Source organism: Cibotium barometz, chromosome 1 (assembly GCF_041138505.1).
Source record: "Cibotium barometz isolate CiBa-2024 chromosome 1, ASM4113850v1, whole genome shotgun sequence".
Classification (NCBI taxonomy): Eukaryota; Viridiplantae; Streptophyta; class Polypodiopsida; order Cyatheales; family Cibotiaceae; genus Cibotium; species Cibotium barometz.
In genome coordinates, this window is record NC_141046.1 from 7435655 (window position 1) to 7453232 (window position 17578).

At 49.0% G+C, this 17578-nt stretch overlaps 1 protein-coding gene across 1 annotated transcript in view; it reads right to left on the minus strand.

The window, feature by feature from the left end:
* Positions 1 to 609: 609 nt before the first annotated feature.
* The window catches only part of LOC147641566 (threonine dehydratase 1 biosynthetic, chloroplastic-like), an 89485-nt gene continuing 72516 nt past the window's right edge, over positions 610 to 17578 (minus strand). Inside the window, exons 4-9 of the mRNA XM_086789153.1 lie at positions 17103 to 17309; positions 16762 to 17010; positions 16537 to 16610; positions 1366 to 1483; positions 1030 to 1164; positions 610 to 875 (exon numbers count right to left, since the gene is read on the minus strand). Of these exons, the coding sequence (XP_086645279.1) occupies positions 735 to 875; positions 1030 to 1164; positions 1366 to 1483; positions 16537 to 16610; positions 16762 to 17010; positions 17103 to 17309 (924 nt within the window). The 3' untranslated portion in view covers positions 610 to 734. The remainder of the gene's footprint in view (positions 876 to 1029; positions 1165 to 1365; positions 1484 to 16536; positions 16611 to 16761; positions 17011 to 17102; positions 17310 to 17578) is intronic.

The window sequence follows — 17578 nt, forward strand, 5'->3', positions numbered from 1 at the left end:
GTATAGAGCAAGGTTTCCTTCCATATAGTGATGAAAGAACTGTAAGAAAAGCTCTCTAATCCTCTAGTCATAGAAAATGAAAAGATAATTAGCTCTCTAATCCTCTAGTCATACACCCTTGCCAAAATGTCATTAAATGTGTGATGCACTATGAGAGGTACAGGACACACAAGACTATTGTTCTCAAAGATCTTTAGTATATTGTAAACTCCAGCTATCCTCTATGGCCTCACGTTATGACCTTGAAAGACCCTCTGCTAGTACCGAAACCCCTCATCTCATGACAGTTACACTGTCATCTCATAGGTATGCCTAGGACACAAATTACAGCAAAATAAAGAGCCATATGATTTCCAAGGCGCACAACTTCTCTATTGGAATCACCCATGAACATGGAGATGGTTTCACATGCATAGTTACCTATGGCTGAGGGTGTTAGATCAATAACCTGATGGCTACCAAGTTCAAATGCTTCTAGAGAGAATTAAGAGTTAGGTAATTTGACCACCACAAAGGACTCCACTTATGACATCAGCTAACTTACCTTCCAAAACATGCTCTAAAGCAGTGTCCCCAATCCTAAATTATACTTGGAGAAGGGACGGGGAGTGGGAGGGATTAATCAAATGATTACAAGGAAATCATTACAAGCCCGTTTGGAAATATATGCAAGCAGTCACTCCCCTTATTTTAAAAAGTTCCTACGTTTGTATACAAGTTGGGCCATCAGTGTCTCATCTCATTAATAGTTGAAATGCCACATTGGTTCGTTCATCTTGATAGTCATAGCTGAGGAGATCGGCACAGTCAGTGAACTTCTTTTCATCTTGCTCAGGGACTTGCATGCCAACCAACACATTGGCACCCATCTCACCCTGAAACAAGCTAAAACTGTTAAAACAGCACGTTCATGCTTCAAGTTGATAAGACTTTTCAGCTGTAGGATGCAAACCCCCTATCCTACCCCCACCATTTAAGTACCTATGCCCACAGTTCCCAGATGAGTTTGAAAAGCAGTGAATCGCTTACTTGGCTACGATAGTGAAATAAAGTGATGTTCCAACGAGGACTAAAAACATTCAAAAACTTCATAAGAGCTCCAGGCTTCTCTGGGAACACAAATCTGCATAAAAGCTCATCCTTCACGTTTGTGCGACCACCCATCTTCAATAAAGAGCATCACCATAGAACATCAGTATCTTATCAAGCAGCATCACTTTCTTAACTAAGAGAGCTTTTCTTTACTCCTTGATATATAAATATAAACATGGGACTTGTCAAGTTGCACACAAGAGTGTAATAATCCTGAAACAGTAAAGATTGAAAGAGCTGCAAATAAAGAATTTATTGGGAACTTGCACTTACAAGATGGCGGAGGTGGTCTTTAGCCAGATCATTGTTCGTTAAATCTGAAGTGCTTAGCCCAGCACCATCTAATCTGTTCTTCATAGCTTCAAGCTCCTCTTCCTTGTGAAGCCCTACACTGCTCAAAGAAATGTGACATATATCCTCTCTCTCTCTCTCTCTCTCTCTCTCTCTCTCCGCAGAAATGGAAGCCCTAAAGGCTACTGTCAAGGACCGTACAGTGGAGGAAGGGGAATATACAGGAGGGTCTAAGGACGGAATCAGAGCAGCTGAAGGCTACAAGTGATAAGTTGTGGGAAGAACTGCAGACCACCAAGAAAGATTGGGAGGTGGTGAAGAAGCAAACCCCCACTGAGCATCATACATGAGACTCTTGAGGAGGAGGAATGCAGGAAGGATAGTGCAGGGGCTACAGGTGGAGGGCACGGAAGGATATGACACAAGAGTGGCCCCTCATCATCGGATTCCCTAATGCCACCAGCAGACAGGCTTTCTTAGACGGATGGGCTGCCCTCAAGGGCACCCATGTGTACATGGGGGATGATCTCACCCCAGTATAGGTGGCACACCGGCATGAGGCGATGGTGACCGTTCATGAGGCCTCAAAGATGGCAGGGTTATTATCACTAAGCACCATCCCAAATAGGGAAACGGGATCTATGAGACCAAACACCTGAGGTTAGCAATATGGAACTGTAATGGCACCTTATGGTCAAATCCAGGAGGTTTGAGTGAGATTCTCATAGGCAAGGATGTCATTTTCTGCAAAGAGACTCATCAAAGCCCTGAGAGGGGTTTACCATACATAGCCGGGTATGAGTGGGAGTCAACTTTCCGAGGCCAGACCCGCACATGAGGAGTACGTGGCTCAGGAGGGGTAACTGTTCTTTTTAGATCCCACCTCCAACAGATTCTCAGCATCGTCAATAAGGACGAAGCTGCACAGTATCTTGGGTCCAGCTACAGCTTATCGGGGACAGAGTCATCCACATTACTGTGTGTTATTTTTCACCGAGCTAATCCCCTTACGCCACACAGTATGGCCACCACCTGTACTTACCATTATATGGGGATCTCGCGTCGTCCTACTCGGGGACTTCAACACCAGAAGACACGGAGTCAGCAAGTCCCACTACTTGATCTAGACAACCCTATCAGACTACAGGATTTAGACATCACTAACACGGGGTTACACAGGACAGTGAGGAGGTCAGTGTGTATGGGAGACATTTCTTCGAGCTAGGACCTGCACATGGTCTTGTTATCTATAACGGGATGTCCCAATGGCCCTCTTGCAACACCCTCACCTCCTTCCCTTACTCAGGAGGTACCAGCACCGTGGACTACTTGATGGGATCTCGGCTTTGGCACACCTCCCCGACTTCTCCATCCCGCCACCCCCCTTTAAAGCTAACCATGCCTACCTCTCTTTCACTCTGACTTGCACACCACCTGTCCCCCCGCCACCATCCCCCATCTCAAATTACAACCAGGTCCATTTTGATCATGAGCTTGACCCTGTTTACTCTGACCACATCTACCACCAACTCCAAGACGTGGATCCTTTTGTCCCCCTACCCGCCCTCCCATCACAACTCACCACCACACTCCACACACCTGCCACCACTTCTTTCATCTGCAAGCGGCGGTCTATGACCAAGCCACCTTGCGGTTCCATGCCCCAAAACTGTTGGTATGATGACAAATGCCGAGCCACACCCTCCCGTCTTAAGCATGAGGTATACGGATTGGACAAATCATGAAGCGCCAAGCGCAACGGATTTCTCAACACCTCACCCAACATAAGAAACGGGAGTTCTACGCTCAGAAAAAGGATGAGTTATACCGACTCTTCTTAGGGCTGAACTGAACACATTCCCCCCTACACCTATCACCTGCCCAGACACACGGCACTCCTCTGCACGCTCCCTCTATAAGATATCTCCCATCAGCCACCTCTACCCCCACCACCTCCACCTCCACCTCCTTCACAAAGGGCATGGTTCTCAAGGCCATCTGTAGACTACGTAATGGGCAAGCCCATGATCACGAGGGACTCACTGATGAGTATATCTCACATGCCGCTGATACCCTCGCACCCCTACTAGCCTACATGTTCAATAGAGCCCTTTGTGAATGATTTCCACCCTCTTGGTCCACTAACACCATCACCCCCATCCTCAAATCCGGAGGTAGGAGTTGCATATGACGATGCAAACCCAAAGGAACGCACAATCCTCTGAGAATTCTCCTGCCTCCACTAGAAGATGGTAGAAAAAGGCAGTGTCCATCGGGAGCAGGGACCCATGGTGAAGCTCGATCAATCCTAGTGATGGGGGAGGAGAGGATATAGGTCTCCACAGGGTTGGAGAAGCTGATGGGCTGGCTTCGGAGCCCTCGAGGAGGAAGATCAAGCTTCCCTCTGTGCCAAGGAAGAGAGAGAAAGGGAGGGGGGGGAGAGAAAGAAAGAAAGATTTTATTAACGTCTTCCAAAAGACCGAACTCGGCCTATGAGACAAATCAGTGTACCTGTGTGGGGTATCCTCTGTCATCCCAACAAAATGAAAAAGTACTGAACTAAAAAGCTGAATCTGGGTGTGCAATAAGTACAATGAGCGGGGGAGGTGATGGAGCTCTACTACTAGGAGAATGCAAAGCTATATATGCATGGAGTATACAATCATGATATGCAACCTAGCTAGCTCCATCTTGTACCATACTGGGGGTATAGAATGGTATACATCAATGAAGGGGGTGTCCACAGCTCCCTGAAGAACATGCCTGGGTCTGCTCTGAAGCGAGCCAGTCGCTCCGCACCCTCTCTGTGAAACTGAGCTCTGATCTCTGTCATCTCTCTCTCGTATAGGCGTGGTGTCCGAAAGCCAGGTGTCCTCTGTCATGAAACCAATCCCGTCAAGTGGGAATAGACTAAGTTGGACACCCACACGCGTAATAGCACAACTTAAATATCACAATATAAATGGACAACTCAGTAACAACTGAAAACTGAAATGAAATGAAATGATGATCAATGGACACCAGCACTGGGGCCGGAACGGCCGACCCCCCCCCCCCCTCAATATATGATATATTATTGGGAGTATTTAAGTGATACAATGCTCCATGGGTTCAATGAACCAAATGATGTCCATGTACAACTGAGATGAATACAGTTACCAAACAAGAGACTTGAAGTACACGTTCGAAGGAGAGCGATCCACTTGAAGAAGTCTAATCTCTACGGTCCTGTGCCTTCACTGGAATCCGCAGAGAGCGCCCCACTGGTGTTTCAGGACCATGCACAAACAGGCGCTCCCGTACTAACGCCTGGCTCTCCCGATCTCGGCACCCATGAACCGTGCTTCTCCAGAAGCTTGGACTACCCGGCACCGAACGGGTGTTAGCAGCAGAGAGTATCCCTTGTAAGATTTACAACAAAGACCTTTGCTTAAATCTCAATCCACTTACCTTGCAAAATAATGGATATGGCCTTCAAAAGTACTAGGCACCCACGTATAAAAGGAGAAGTTTCTATTACTGCTGTTGCTGCCAGCCCGCAAGTGAGAGAGTCGCCTGTAGCTCGCTAGTGGGAGAACAAGTATCAGAGGCGCTTGAGTGCGGCTGCATGGGGGCTAGAGAAGGACACCTAGGCACAGTCGCCTACGGGCAAACGAGGGAGGCCCTGTGCGCAGCCGTCTGTAAACAAGAGAGGGTGGCGCCTGGGCGCAGCCGCCTGCTGACCAGAGAGGAGTGAGACCTACGCGCAGCCGCCTGCAAGGTAGAGAGGGTGGCGTGTCTGGGCGCAGCCGCTTGCTGGCAAGAGAGGTATGGGAGGATTTGCGCTCACCTGCAAGGCAAGAGGACAGCCGCCTGCAGAGCAAGATGCAGAGGTCGCCTGCACAGCCGTCCGTGTGTAGCCGAATGCAGCGGTCGCCTGCAGCAAGAGCAAGAATAGTCGCCTATATGTAAGCGATGGAGAGGTCGCCTGTGCAGTCAGATCCGGGAGAAGGTGGCCATGCATAGCCGTCTATATGCAAGAGGAGGATCACCCTGAGCAATGGAAAGGGCACACGTCCAACAGCTGGCCGGCCCACCTTGCTTGCATGGAGGCGGCCAGTTCCAAAGGTTCCAAGGTGGGGGGTGGGTAGGTGGCCATGCACCCACCCCCACACACATGAGGGGTTCCCTTTCCCACCATGACCCAAACGTGGGTGCCCAAAATGGGTGCCCACCCTTCTAAAGGTACCATGAAATATTGCCCACTCATTAATGAGTGAAAATGCAACCTTATAAAAAACAAAGGTTAAAAACAATGCTATGAAATAAACAAATGCAATACACTTACCACCTGTTCACACGCAATAAAACTCGTCAGAAGACAGAGCAAACTTCACAACTCACTGGCAGGCGTCCCCGCTCAGTAAGTGGCACGTCAAACAAGCAAACACAAGAATACAAGTCACGCGAAAACAGTTCCAAACATGCAAAACATGAATGCATGTGCAAACAGTATCATGGACATATCTCCCGTTCATGGAACAAGTACTAAACATTTCTGTCAGGCACATGATGGCATAACAGAAAACATAAATCCCGGTCTTCCTATGGAGTGACAGTCCCATAGGTAAGACACAGATCCAGGCACGAGCCTCCCTACGGAGTGACAATCCCATAGGCAAGACACGGCACAAATACTGGCTCTTCCATGGCGTGGCAATCCCATGGATAGAACACAGTCGAGGTCATACACGGGTAGCACCAGTCCGGCTCCCGTCCATGTTATGCAAAAATACTCGCCCCTTCACATGAGACACCGGCCTGGCCTCAAGTGAACGAGACACAAATCTGGAGATGGACCAAATGGTCAGCCAATTGGTGACATCCCCCCAGGCTTCTAAAGAGTTGTCCTCAACTAAAAAGCCTCAAGATATGCCTGCAACAGCTGTGGGTAGTCAACAAAATAATCCTTCTTTACCCACTTTGAATCAATGGGCAAATAGTTCTTGAACTTCACAAGGTATCGCCAGGAAAAATTTCGTGCAGGTAGCTTTCTGTCCTTGTGAAAGACAATCTGATTTGGCTGGAGGATCTCCTCAAGCTCATCAATCTTTGGTGGATCTTCTGTGACAGGCTCGTCAGGATCTGGCCCGACGTATTTCCGGAAAAGACTCACATGAAATGCATTGTGAATCTTCCAATGACTAGGTAAAGCAAGCCTGTATGACACTTCATTGATCTTTTGAATCACCTTGAAGGGTCCATAATAGCGAGGAGAAAGCTTAGGATAAGATCCTTCTCGTCTTGGCCTCTTCCGAAGCCTAGCTTTCTCAAATTTCAGCAAAATCCAATCACCTTCTTTGACTTGCATGTCCCTTCTATGCTTGTCAGCAGAGCAGCCATTTTATGCTTATTTTGTGACCTTGCAATGGCTGTCCGTACCTGTGCAAAGGCTACATCCAAGTCACGAACATACTCATCAGCTGCAAAAATCTCATCCTTTGTAGGAAGGATGGGTGGCACAACCACCCTGCCATAAATAATCTCAAACGGGGCCTTTCCCGTGGAGGCATGGATCGTATTGTTGAAGGCAAACTCAACAAGTGGAAGATACTTCTCCCATGCAGTCTTTTGATCTGCCACATAACATTTCAACAAATCCAACACGACTGAATTTGCAGCTTCACTTTGGCCATCCGTTTGGGGATGATAAGCTGATGAAAACTCAAGTTCAGTCCCCATGTTATCGGGCATCCTTGCTTCACACCAAAGGTGCTAGCAATAGTCTCGGACATACCTCCCGGGCATCTGACTCGCCCAAAAACCTGCTCATATAATGCATAGATGCCTCATGTCATATCTGCTGGTATGCCAAGAGACTGCAGGCGCAGAAAGAGCCTCTCTCGTGGTAGTGTGTCAAATGCCTTGCGGAAATCCACAAAGCAGCAATAGAGCTTTCTCTTCCTCACTCTGGCCTGATCAATCATACATCTCAAAGTGAATACATGGTCAGTGGTAGAGAAAGCTCTCTTGAAGCCTGCCTGCCTTGATGAGCGTAAACCTGCTCGCTCAGCATATAAGCTACGCTCTTGCTCTCCAACACTGCACCATAGAGTTTGGCCAACACGTGGCCAACCATAACCGTCCTGTAGTTGCTCGGATCGAGCATATCCCCTGTTTCGTGGATTGGCACAATGGTATGCATCGTCCACTCCGCAGGCAAACCCTCTGCTAGTGCCCTGTTAAACAGGTGTGCAAGAAAAGGAGCCAAAGAATGTACTGCATATATGAGATGCTCACCCTGTAGGCCCATATGGTCGGCGGCCCGTCCATGCTGTAGGCGGCGGATAGCTTCCTTTACCATCGAGTGGGTGAAGAAGCTAGCTGTGGTAGGTCGAGGCTCCTGTGGCTGAGGTATATGTGGCTACTGTGGGGCGTGTTATATGCCCTCTACATATGTGTGCCATGTCTGTGGGTCTGCAATGGGTGTCGATGTCCAGGGCTCTCTGAAGTGCCGCCATGAGATAGGGCTATCTCTACTCATGAAGAAATGGAAGATCTCTAGCTCTTGTATCTATGAGAAGGCTCGCCTTTTGCAACGAGTAAGTCTCCTGGTCTCTCTCCTCGACTCTTGCTCTGTGATGACTCCCAAGGCTCTCTGTATGCGGAGCCGTGAGTATAGGGCTCTGCACTCGTCATCATACCATGTGTTCTGGGGCATAGTCCCAGATCTCGCAGGCTCTCCTGAGTGGACACGATGTGGGAAGCTCTATAATGCAGCCATGTGTAGGAGTGATGCCAGCTGGGCGGTAATGGTATCCATAGGTGCCAGGGGATCCATGAGTAGGAACCCATCCTCTACTCTGCCAGTGTATATGTCTGCCATGTCATGTGTGAAGTAGATGGTAGTGTGTGGTGTCGATATGTGGGGGGCTGGTGATACTGGTGATCCAGCTAGTGAAAATGCCAAGTATGTATGATCTGCCCCAATAGGACGAGGTGGGAAGATGGAGAATGAGGTGACAAGCTGTGATGCCTCCAAAGATCCCATAATGTAGTCCACCACCGTGCCTCCGGTCCGTGTATGACTCCCATGTGGAAAGCATGTCAGCCCTCCTGATCCCGGCCACTCTAGCATCCCGTTATAAATAACGAGACGATGCCTGGCTCCCAACTCTAGTAAGTGGTGCCCATAATGTCCTCTGTCTTGTCCAGTGTCCTCTGATGCCCGACTAGCCCCTATCTCCTCTGGATCCACAGGGTGGAGGATCTCCATGTCATCATAGTCATACACCTCACACTGTCTGCTCTGTGTGTGGACATTGAAGTCACCCGTAAGAAATACTTCCCCTAGTGTAGAATAATGCATAATCTCCTCTGACAGACAAGTGTATGGCGAGGCTCCTGTCTCCTCCTCCTGTGGCATGTCCTCTGTAATGACATAGGAGGATCCTGATGGAGGAAAGTAACATAGGGCTATGTATATACCGCTGTCCTATGAGAGCTGTAAGCTGATCCACATGTATCTGGCCTCTGGATCCTGTGCTACCACTCTCAGTCTCCCATGTAGCTCCCGTCTAAATAGAACTGCTACTCCCCCCGACCCTCTCGAGGTACCCTGGCGTGTGGTCCTCCTGTATGCTGACTCCCACTGGAATCCCTCTACTCAAGGTAGCCCCTCTCTCTGGACTCTGATGTGTCTCTGTCAGAAGTATGATGTCTCTCCCCACCATAACATGCTCCAGTCGTCCAGGCTGCACCCATAGTGAACCATTACAATTCCATACTGCCATGTGTATCTCTGTCAGTGGCCTAGTCTGTGTCCCATAGGACCCCAAACCACTAATCCATGAGCTGGCCATCAATGATGACCCAACCATCTCGATAGAAGGCCTTCTTGCCATCTCTCCTCGCGTGTAAGACTTGTGGCATGCAAGCTCTCCTATGCTCTAGCTGTATCCTCGTGAGATCATCATCCAAGAAAATAGGAGCTCCCTCTAAGCCTCGTAGTATGACCCTCTTCCTCATGAAGGTGACCCTCTCCGTCTCTCCTGCAAACTGTAGGATGAGGGCTCGCTTGCGTGTTGAGTCTTTCCCGGCTCTCCATGCTTTGGTGAAGGGGAGAGGGTCCTCTTCCTTGTAGCCTAGCTTCATGCATAGAAGCTGTCCATCTTTCTCGGGAGTGGAGTTGGGTGTCTCGGCTATACCTGTGACTCGAATGTTGAGGCGGCGGGCATGCCTCATCTTCTCCTCCTCAATGGTGGTGTGAATGATTTGATGTTCTTCCCTTTGAGTCTCCTCCCTCACTTCTTTGCGGATGTTCTTCTTCACCACCTCAACCCATCCTAACTGCTTGGCTTCGAGTTTTCCCTCCATGTCCTTTGTGATCTCCTTGGAGATCTCTTCTTTGATGGCCGTGAGAGTGTTCTCATTGATCTCCCCTTCTTCCTTCTCGGTGTTCTTGACGGCTACCAGATCCACTTTCAATGCACTCACCTCCTCCTTGAGTGCCGTGTTCTCTTGTTCAAGGTCCATGACCCGTGCTTCGAGGGCCACGATGTGCCGGTGTAGTTTGTTCTCCACCTCATTGAGGTTGGAATCGGATGTCTTCTTATTCTCCTTGATTAGTGCCTTCATTGCCGTCTCGAAGGCCTCGAGTTTCTCTTGGAGACTCGGGGCCATTCCTCGAGATTCAGGAGAGAGAGAGAGTTATGTTGCTGCCTTGGGGGCCTGAGCAAGGGTGGGAGGGGAAAGGGGGATGCAGGGCCTACCGGACATGCAGGCGGGCCAGCATAGCGCCAGCAGTAGTGGGCGCCAGTAGCGAACAGAGAGGGTGGCTACGCACAGAGGCGCGAAGCGAACAGGGAACAGCGAAGTGAAGCAAGCGGCGAACAGTGCAGCGAAAAGCAGGCGGTGACCAGTAGCGAACAGCGAAACAGGGGCGGCGAGGGCAGAGGCGAGGGCAGACAATTTCGGGCGGCGACAGTAGAGAGATTAACAGCGAACAGGGGCGGCGAGGGTAGAGGCGAACTCGGGCGACGAGGGCAGAGGCGAACAGGGGGGAAATGGTTGTTAGGGTTAGGGTTTTGGAAGGTACACCAACAAGAGGCATGTGTGTGAGAGAGAGGAACACGTTTACTCATATGATGATAATGATAAAAAGGAGTACAATAGCCACATATAAAAGATGTGACCTAAAGTGTGTTCACATGGTCCGGCCATAAACTGTGCCAGGTGGACCAAACCACTTATAAATGAAACTAAGCTAAACTGGGGGAAAAAACCTCCACTAACTGAAGTAAAAAGTGCCCCAGTAACCTACTGATGATCACTAGCACTCCCCTGGGTGCATACACAGCATAAAACCCAACAAACCCCCCTGGAGTGATATGTGATCACTGTACATCATCCACCAAAAGGAAACAAATTCAAAGCAGTGCGGAATGCTTCAAATTTCGGACGTGGTAGTGCCTCGGTGAACATGTCTGCCACATTCTGATCTGTAGGGCAGTAAATCAGACTGATATCACCTGCCTGGAGTCTCTCCCGAACAAAGTGATAGTGAATCTCAGTGTGTTTCATGCAAGCATGAAACACAGGATTCCTGGCCACGGCAATGGCACTCTGACTATCAGTATAGATAGGTGTAGGCTCCTCCACTGAAATATCCATATCAGTCATAAGACGACGCAGCCACGCACTCAACGGTAGTAGTGTAGGCTGCTCTGTACTCTGCCTCACAAGACGAAGTGGCCACTGTGGTCTGTTTCTTGCTTAGCCAAGAAATACATGAAGAGCCAAGAAAGAAACAAATTCCACTAGTGGAATGTCTGGTATCAAAATCACCAGCCCAATCTGAATCGCTGTAAGCATATAGCTGCATGTCACCCCCCTCAGGATAAAGCAATCCAAGAGACAAGGTACCCTGCAAATACCGAAAGACACGCTTCACAGCTTGCCAATGTAACAATCGCGGGCTATGCATGAATCTGCTCAACTGAGATACGGCATACTGAATATCTGGCCGTGTAGTACACAAGTAAATAAGACACCCAACAGCCTCAGCATATGTAGTGGCATCAAATAAAATACTGTCATCTTGTAGTGACAGTTTCATCCCAGGCTCCATAGGAGTGCTGATAGGCTTGCAATCCTGAAATTTGAACTTCTCCAGAAGTTTAGCAACATACTGAGATTGCAACAACCCAATGACTATGTTATCCTGCACAAACTATATGCCCAAATAGTAGTGTACGGGCCCCAAATCAGACATGGCAAATGTCTGTTGCAGTATCTCTTTAAAAGCTGCAATTTTGTCATCATTTGATCCCATGAGCAAAAGATCATCTACATAAAGACTGATGACCAGCAGATCTTTCTCTTCTTTCTTTACATACAAAGTGGCTTCTGATGGACTATTCACAAAACCTTGAGTGAGCAGGAAAGCATCTATCTTTGCATACCAAGCTCGTGTAGCTTGTTTCAAACCATACAAGGCCTTTTTCAGCCTGCATACTTTCCCTTCATGACCATGTTCTGCAAAACCTATGGGCTGATGTACATAAACTTCCTCCTCGAGGTCCCCATGTAGGAAAGCAGTCTTGATGTCCAACTGATGAATAACCCAACCACGATGTGCAGCCAATGCAATGACACTCCTAAGTGTCGACATACGGGATGTAGGAGCGGTGGTTCCGACGCCAGACTTCTCTTCGGCAGTCTCCCAGGAAGGGGACGGACACAGATGGGAGATGATCAACAGCATGACGGCTTGGCACATATGGAGAGCCCGATGCAGGGAGGCCATAGACCGCCAGGCGACTCCACCAGCGGAGGTCATACAGGCTCTCTGGGTGGACATCATTCACACCTTGAGAGGACACTCGGAGAAACTTCAGGGCGACTCGGATCGCATGAGAGATCGCCGCAAGGCGTTCCTCCGCACTTGCAGCTTGGCCCTTTCCTCACCGCGAGGGGCGAGGATGTCACTTGGCACTACAGGCCTCCAGTTTGGCTCTTCTCACCTCCCGCATGTACTACTAGGTAGCCCCCCCCAGAGAGCGGCCAGCCACGGGGGTGGAGCTCCGGTGTTCACTGTATTTATTATCCCTCCTTGTGAGGTGAGCTTTGTAGCCTTATGGCGTCTTCTCATTAACTAATAGAAGGATCGTTTCCCCCCCCCCCCCCCCCCCCCCAAAAAAAAAAAAAAGAGGGATTCCAGTGGAAGTCAGCATACAGGAGGACCACACGCCAGGGTACCTCGAGAGGGTTGGGGGGGAGTAGCAATTCTATTCAGACGAGAGCTACAGGGGAGACTGAGAGTGGTAGCACAGGATCCAGAGGCCAGATACATGTGGATCAGCTTACAGCTCTCACAGGACAGGGTTATATACATAGCCCTATGTTACTTTCCTCCATCAGGATCCTCCTATGTCATTACAGAGGACATGCCACAGGAGGAGGAGACAGGAGCCTCGCCATACACTTGTCTGTCAAAGGAGAGTATGTATTATTCTACACTAGGGAAAGTATTTCTTACGGCTGACTTCAATGCCCACACAGAGCAGACAATGTGAGGTGTATGACTGATGACATGGAGATCCTCCACCCTGTGGATCCAGAGGAGATAGGGGCTAGTTGGGCATCAAAGGACACTGGACCAGACAGAGGACATTATGGGGACCACTTACTAGAGTTGGGAGCCAGGCATCGTCTCATTCTTTATAACGGGATGCTACAGTGGCCGGGATCAGGAGGGCTGACATGCTTCCCACCTGGGAGTCATACACGGACCGGAGGCACGGTGGTGGACTACATTATGGGATCTTTGGAGGCATCACAGCTTGTCACCTCATTCTCCATCCCACCTCGTCCTATTGGGGCAGATCATACATACTTGGCATTTTCACTAGCCGGATCACCAGTATCACCAGCCCCCACATATCGACGCCACACACTACCATCTACTTCACACATGACATGCCAGACATATACACTGGCAGAGTAGAGGATGGGCTCCTACTCATGGATCCCCTGGCACCTATGGATACCATTACAGCCCAGCTGGCATCACTCCTACACACGGCTGCATTACAGAGCTTCCCACATCGTGTCCACTCAGGAGAGCCTGCAAGATCTGGGACTATGCCCCAAAACAGATGGTATGATGACGAGTGCAGAGCCCTATACTCACGGCTCCGCATACAGAGAGCCTTGGGAGCCATCACAGAGGAGGAGTCGAGGAGAGAGATGAGGAGACTTACTCGCTGCAGAAGGCGGGCCTTCGCAGAGATACAGGAGCTAGAGATCTTTCATTTCTTCATGAGTAGAGATAGCCCTATCTCATGGCGGCATTTCATAGAGCCCCGGACACCGACACCCATTGCAGACCCACAGACATGGCACACATATGCAGAGGGCCTATACCACGCCCCACAGCAGCCACCTATACCTCAGCCACAGGAGCCTCGACCTACCACAGCTAGCTTCTTTACCCACTCGATGGTAAAGGAAGCTATCCGCCGCCTACAGCATGGACGGGCCGCCGACCATATGGACCTACAAGGTGAGCATCTCATATATGCAGTAGATTCTTTGGCTCCTTTTCTTGCACACCTATTTAACAGGACACTAGCAGAGGGTTTGCCTGCGGAGTGGACGATGCACACCATTGTGCCGATCCACAAAACAGGGGATATGCTCGATCGGAGCAACTACACGACGGTTATGGTTGGCCACGTGTTGGCCAAACTCTATGGTGCAGTGTTGGAGCAAGAGCTTAGCTTATATGCTGAGCAAGCACGTTTACGCTCATCAGGGCAGGCAGGCTTCAGGAGAGCTTTCTCTACCACTGACCATGTATTCACTTTGAGATGTATGATTGATCAGGCCAGAGTGAGGAAGAGAAAGCTCTATTGCTGCTTTGTGGATTTCCGCAAGGCATTTGACACAGTACCACAAGAGAGGCTCTTTCAGCGCCTGCAGTCTCTTGGCATACCAGCAGATATGACATGGGGCATCTATGCATTATATGAGCAGGTTTTTGGGCGAGTCAGATGCCCGGGAGGTATGTCCGAGACTATTGCTAGCACCATTGGTGTGAAGCAAGGATGCCCACTTTCCCCCACGCTATTTGGGTTATACATTGATGAGGTGGTTGACTTCATTACACGGGGAGGCGGAGATGGAGTTGATCTAGCAGGTAGCTCAGTACATATTATGCTTTATGCTGATGATATTGTATTAGTGTCTGAGTCTCCAGGAGGTCTACAGCAGCATCTACATGCACTCCATGATTTCTGCACACAGAGGGGTCTTACTGTGAACCTTGGGAAAACCAAGGTTATGGTCTTTCATACATCGAGACAGGACAGGAGTCAGCTGACATTCACTCTCGCAAGACGCCAGGTGGAGATGGTGACATCATACGTGTACCTAGGGGTTACCTTCTCTGCAACAGCAGCAGCCACGCGCTTCACCATGGGTTCAGCAGCCAGAGCCAGATTGACACGGGGATATGCAACATTGGCTATGCTAGAGAGACAGTGCCACCAGGCGCATTTTCAGGAGCCCCGGACGAAGGGGTGGCTATTTGACATATTAGTCACACCGGCACTGATGTATGGGACAGCGGTATGGACGCCAGGACTTGCTACCCATTGGTGGACACAGATAGAGAGACCACAGGCCCTCAGAATGGCACGCATGATACGCAGCAAACCGTCAGTACCTCATGACATTATCCGAGCAGGGTTTGCTGCACCTCCTATGATGGTAGAGGCCATATTCCACACTATATGCCTGCTAGACAGATTCAGAGAGATGCCACAGGACAGATTGTCATACAGAGCTTTTGAGGCATCTAGACAGCTAGCTGAGGCAGGAGACAGAGGATCATGGTATGCACAAGTCACACATTGGTTCTCACAGCATGGCCTAGACATGGATCATCTACCGCCCTTCCAGTATGACAGGGATGCACCACATATCCGTCTCTCTCATAGTGAGAGGAACAGAGTATTGAGACAGGACCTATGGCAGCTCTATACACTAGAGACATGGATATCACCTACACAGCCTCTTCCACCGAAGATGCTATACTACAGAGATCACTTCATGAGTATCACTGATGATGGATTTATAGAGAGGCCTAGATACATGGCCCGAGTAGCTATTGGTCACCTTAGAGTCTCATCACATCGATTGGAGATCGAGACTGGCAGAGCAGCACGGATCCCCCGAGAGGAGAGGGTATGCAGATTGTGCAGAGAGGAGGTGGAGAGTGAGGAGCATTATGTATGCAGATGCAGAGCATATACAGCCATCAGAGATAGATATCCCATTTTATTCAAAGAGCCACATTCCCTACGCCAGATCTTTGAGGCAGCAGACCAGCGCATGGGGAGATTCATTCTAGACATACAGCGTCACAGAGAGACATCATTACAGGCTGAGACAGCTCCAGAGGGGGGACGACAGACACAGATTACTACATTTTTTCAGAGATCCACCCCACTCCCAGCCCCTACACAGCAGGGAGTTACTCTCCAGAGAGCAGAGACAGTCAGAGCCCGCAGGAGACAGAGGACACCTGGCTTTCGGACACCGCGCCTCTACCAGAGAGAGATGACAGAGATCAGAGCTCAGTTTCACAGAGAGGGTGCGGAGCGACTGGCTCGCTTCAAAGCAGACCCAGGCATGTCCTTCAGGGAGCTGTGGACACCCCCTTCATTGATGTATACCATTCTATACCCCCAGTATGGTACAGGATGGAGCTAGCTAGGTTGCATATCATGATTGTATACTCCATGCATATAGCTTTGCATTCTCCTAGTAGAGCAGCTCCATCACCTCCCCCACTCATTGTACTTATTGCACACTCAGATTCAGTTTTTTTAGTTCAGTACTTTTTCATTTTGTTGGGATGACAGAGGATACCCCACACAGGTACACTGATTTGTCTCATAGGCCGAGTTCGGTCTTTTGGAAGACGTTAATAAAATCTTTCTTTCTTTCTTTCTTTCTACATCAGTGCCTTGACAAACCATGACTCAAGACATAAGGACTAAACCTGCTGTCGTTCAAATAAATCATTGAATGTGCTCGACCCTCTCTTTACCAGTACAGCAGCACTTTTGCAACTCTTCTCACATGAAAATTAAAACAGATCCTTACCTGCAGAGGACAAGAGCTTTGTCCTTGCTATCATCATACCGATACTTAAATTCTGTAACGTTCATAGGGCCAACCTATAAAAATAAAAAAAACAAAACAGAGCCCATTTGATTATTCTTGCGATTTAGCCTGCATGCATCAAGGTGAACAGCATTCCTTGGAAACATCGATTCAAATCCATGAGCAAAGCACCAAAAAAATGAGACTTTTGAGTGGAGTCAATACCAGCTCCATGAATCTTTTGAAAGATCCAAGCTCTTCAGGAATGAATGTGGCAAACACAGCTTCTTTCCTAGCACCCACATCAGCAAGCTGAGTTACCAGCCTCAGCCGTTCAAAGTTCATGTTGGCCCCACTTGTTATAGCGACTATATTTTCACCAGACAAGCCATAGTACTTGCAATAAGCCAGAGCCCCAGCCAAGGCAAGGGCACCTGCTGGCTCAAGAATACTCCTTTTCTCTTCAAACATATCCTGATATACAGAGAAGTGAGCCACGATACTTTCCGAGAACACACAACAAGAGGCAATAGCAAAGAAGAAACAGAAACTGTGTAGGTCCTTACTTTGATAGCAGCACAAATTGCATCTCGACTCACAAGAACCACTCCATCAACCAAGTCTCTGCAGATGTCAAATGTCTCCTTCCCGACACATTTCACAGCCACTCCATCTGCAAATCCCCCAACATGCTCCAGCATAATGCGTTCACCATAGTGTAGAGATAAAGCCATAGCATTTGCATCTGAAGGCTCAACACCAATGATACGCACCTGACGCACCACTTATCAAATCAAAAAAGCCATTCTTCAGCAATTATCATGCCAAAATAAAACAAAACACTATTGACACTAGTCACCAGAAACAAGAAACGAGAAACGGACGAGGAATGGAAACAGGGAAACAAGTTTTTAGGGGTGGAAACGGCCGTTTCCTATGGTAATATCACTTGGGAAACGAGAAACAGCCACGTATGGGGTCCTAAAACGGAGAAAAGCGTTTCTAGGGATTCAAACGGCCGTTTCCTGTGACTATGATTGAC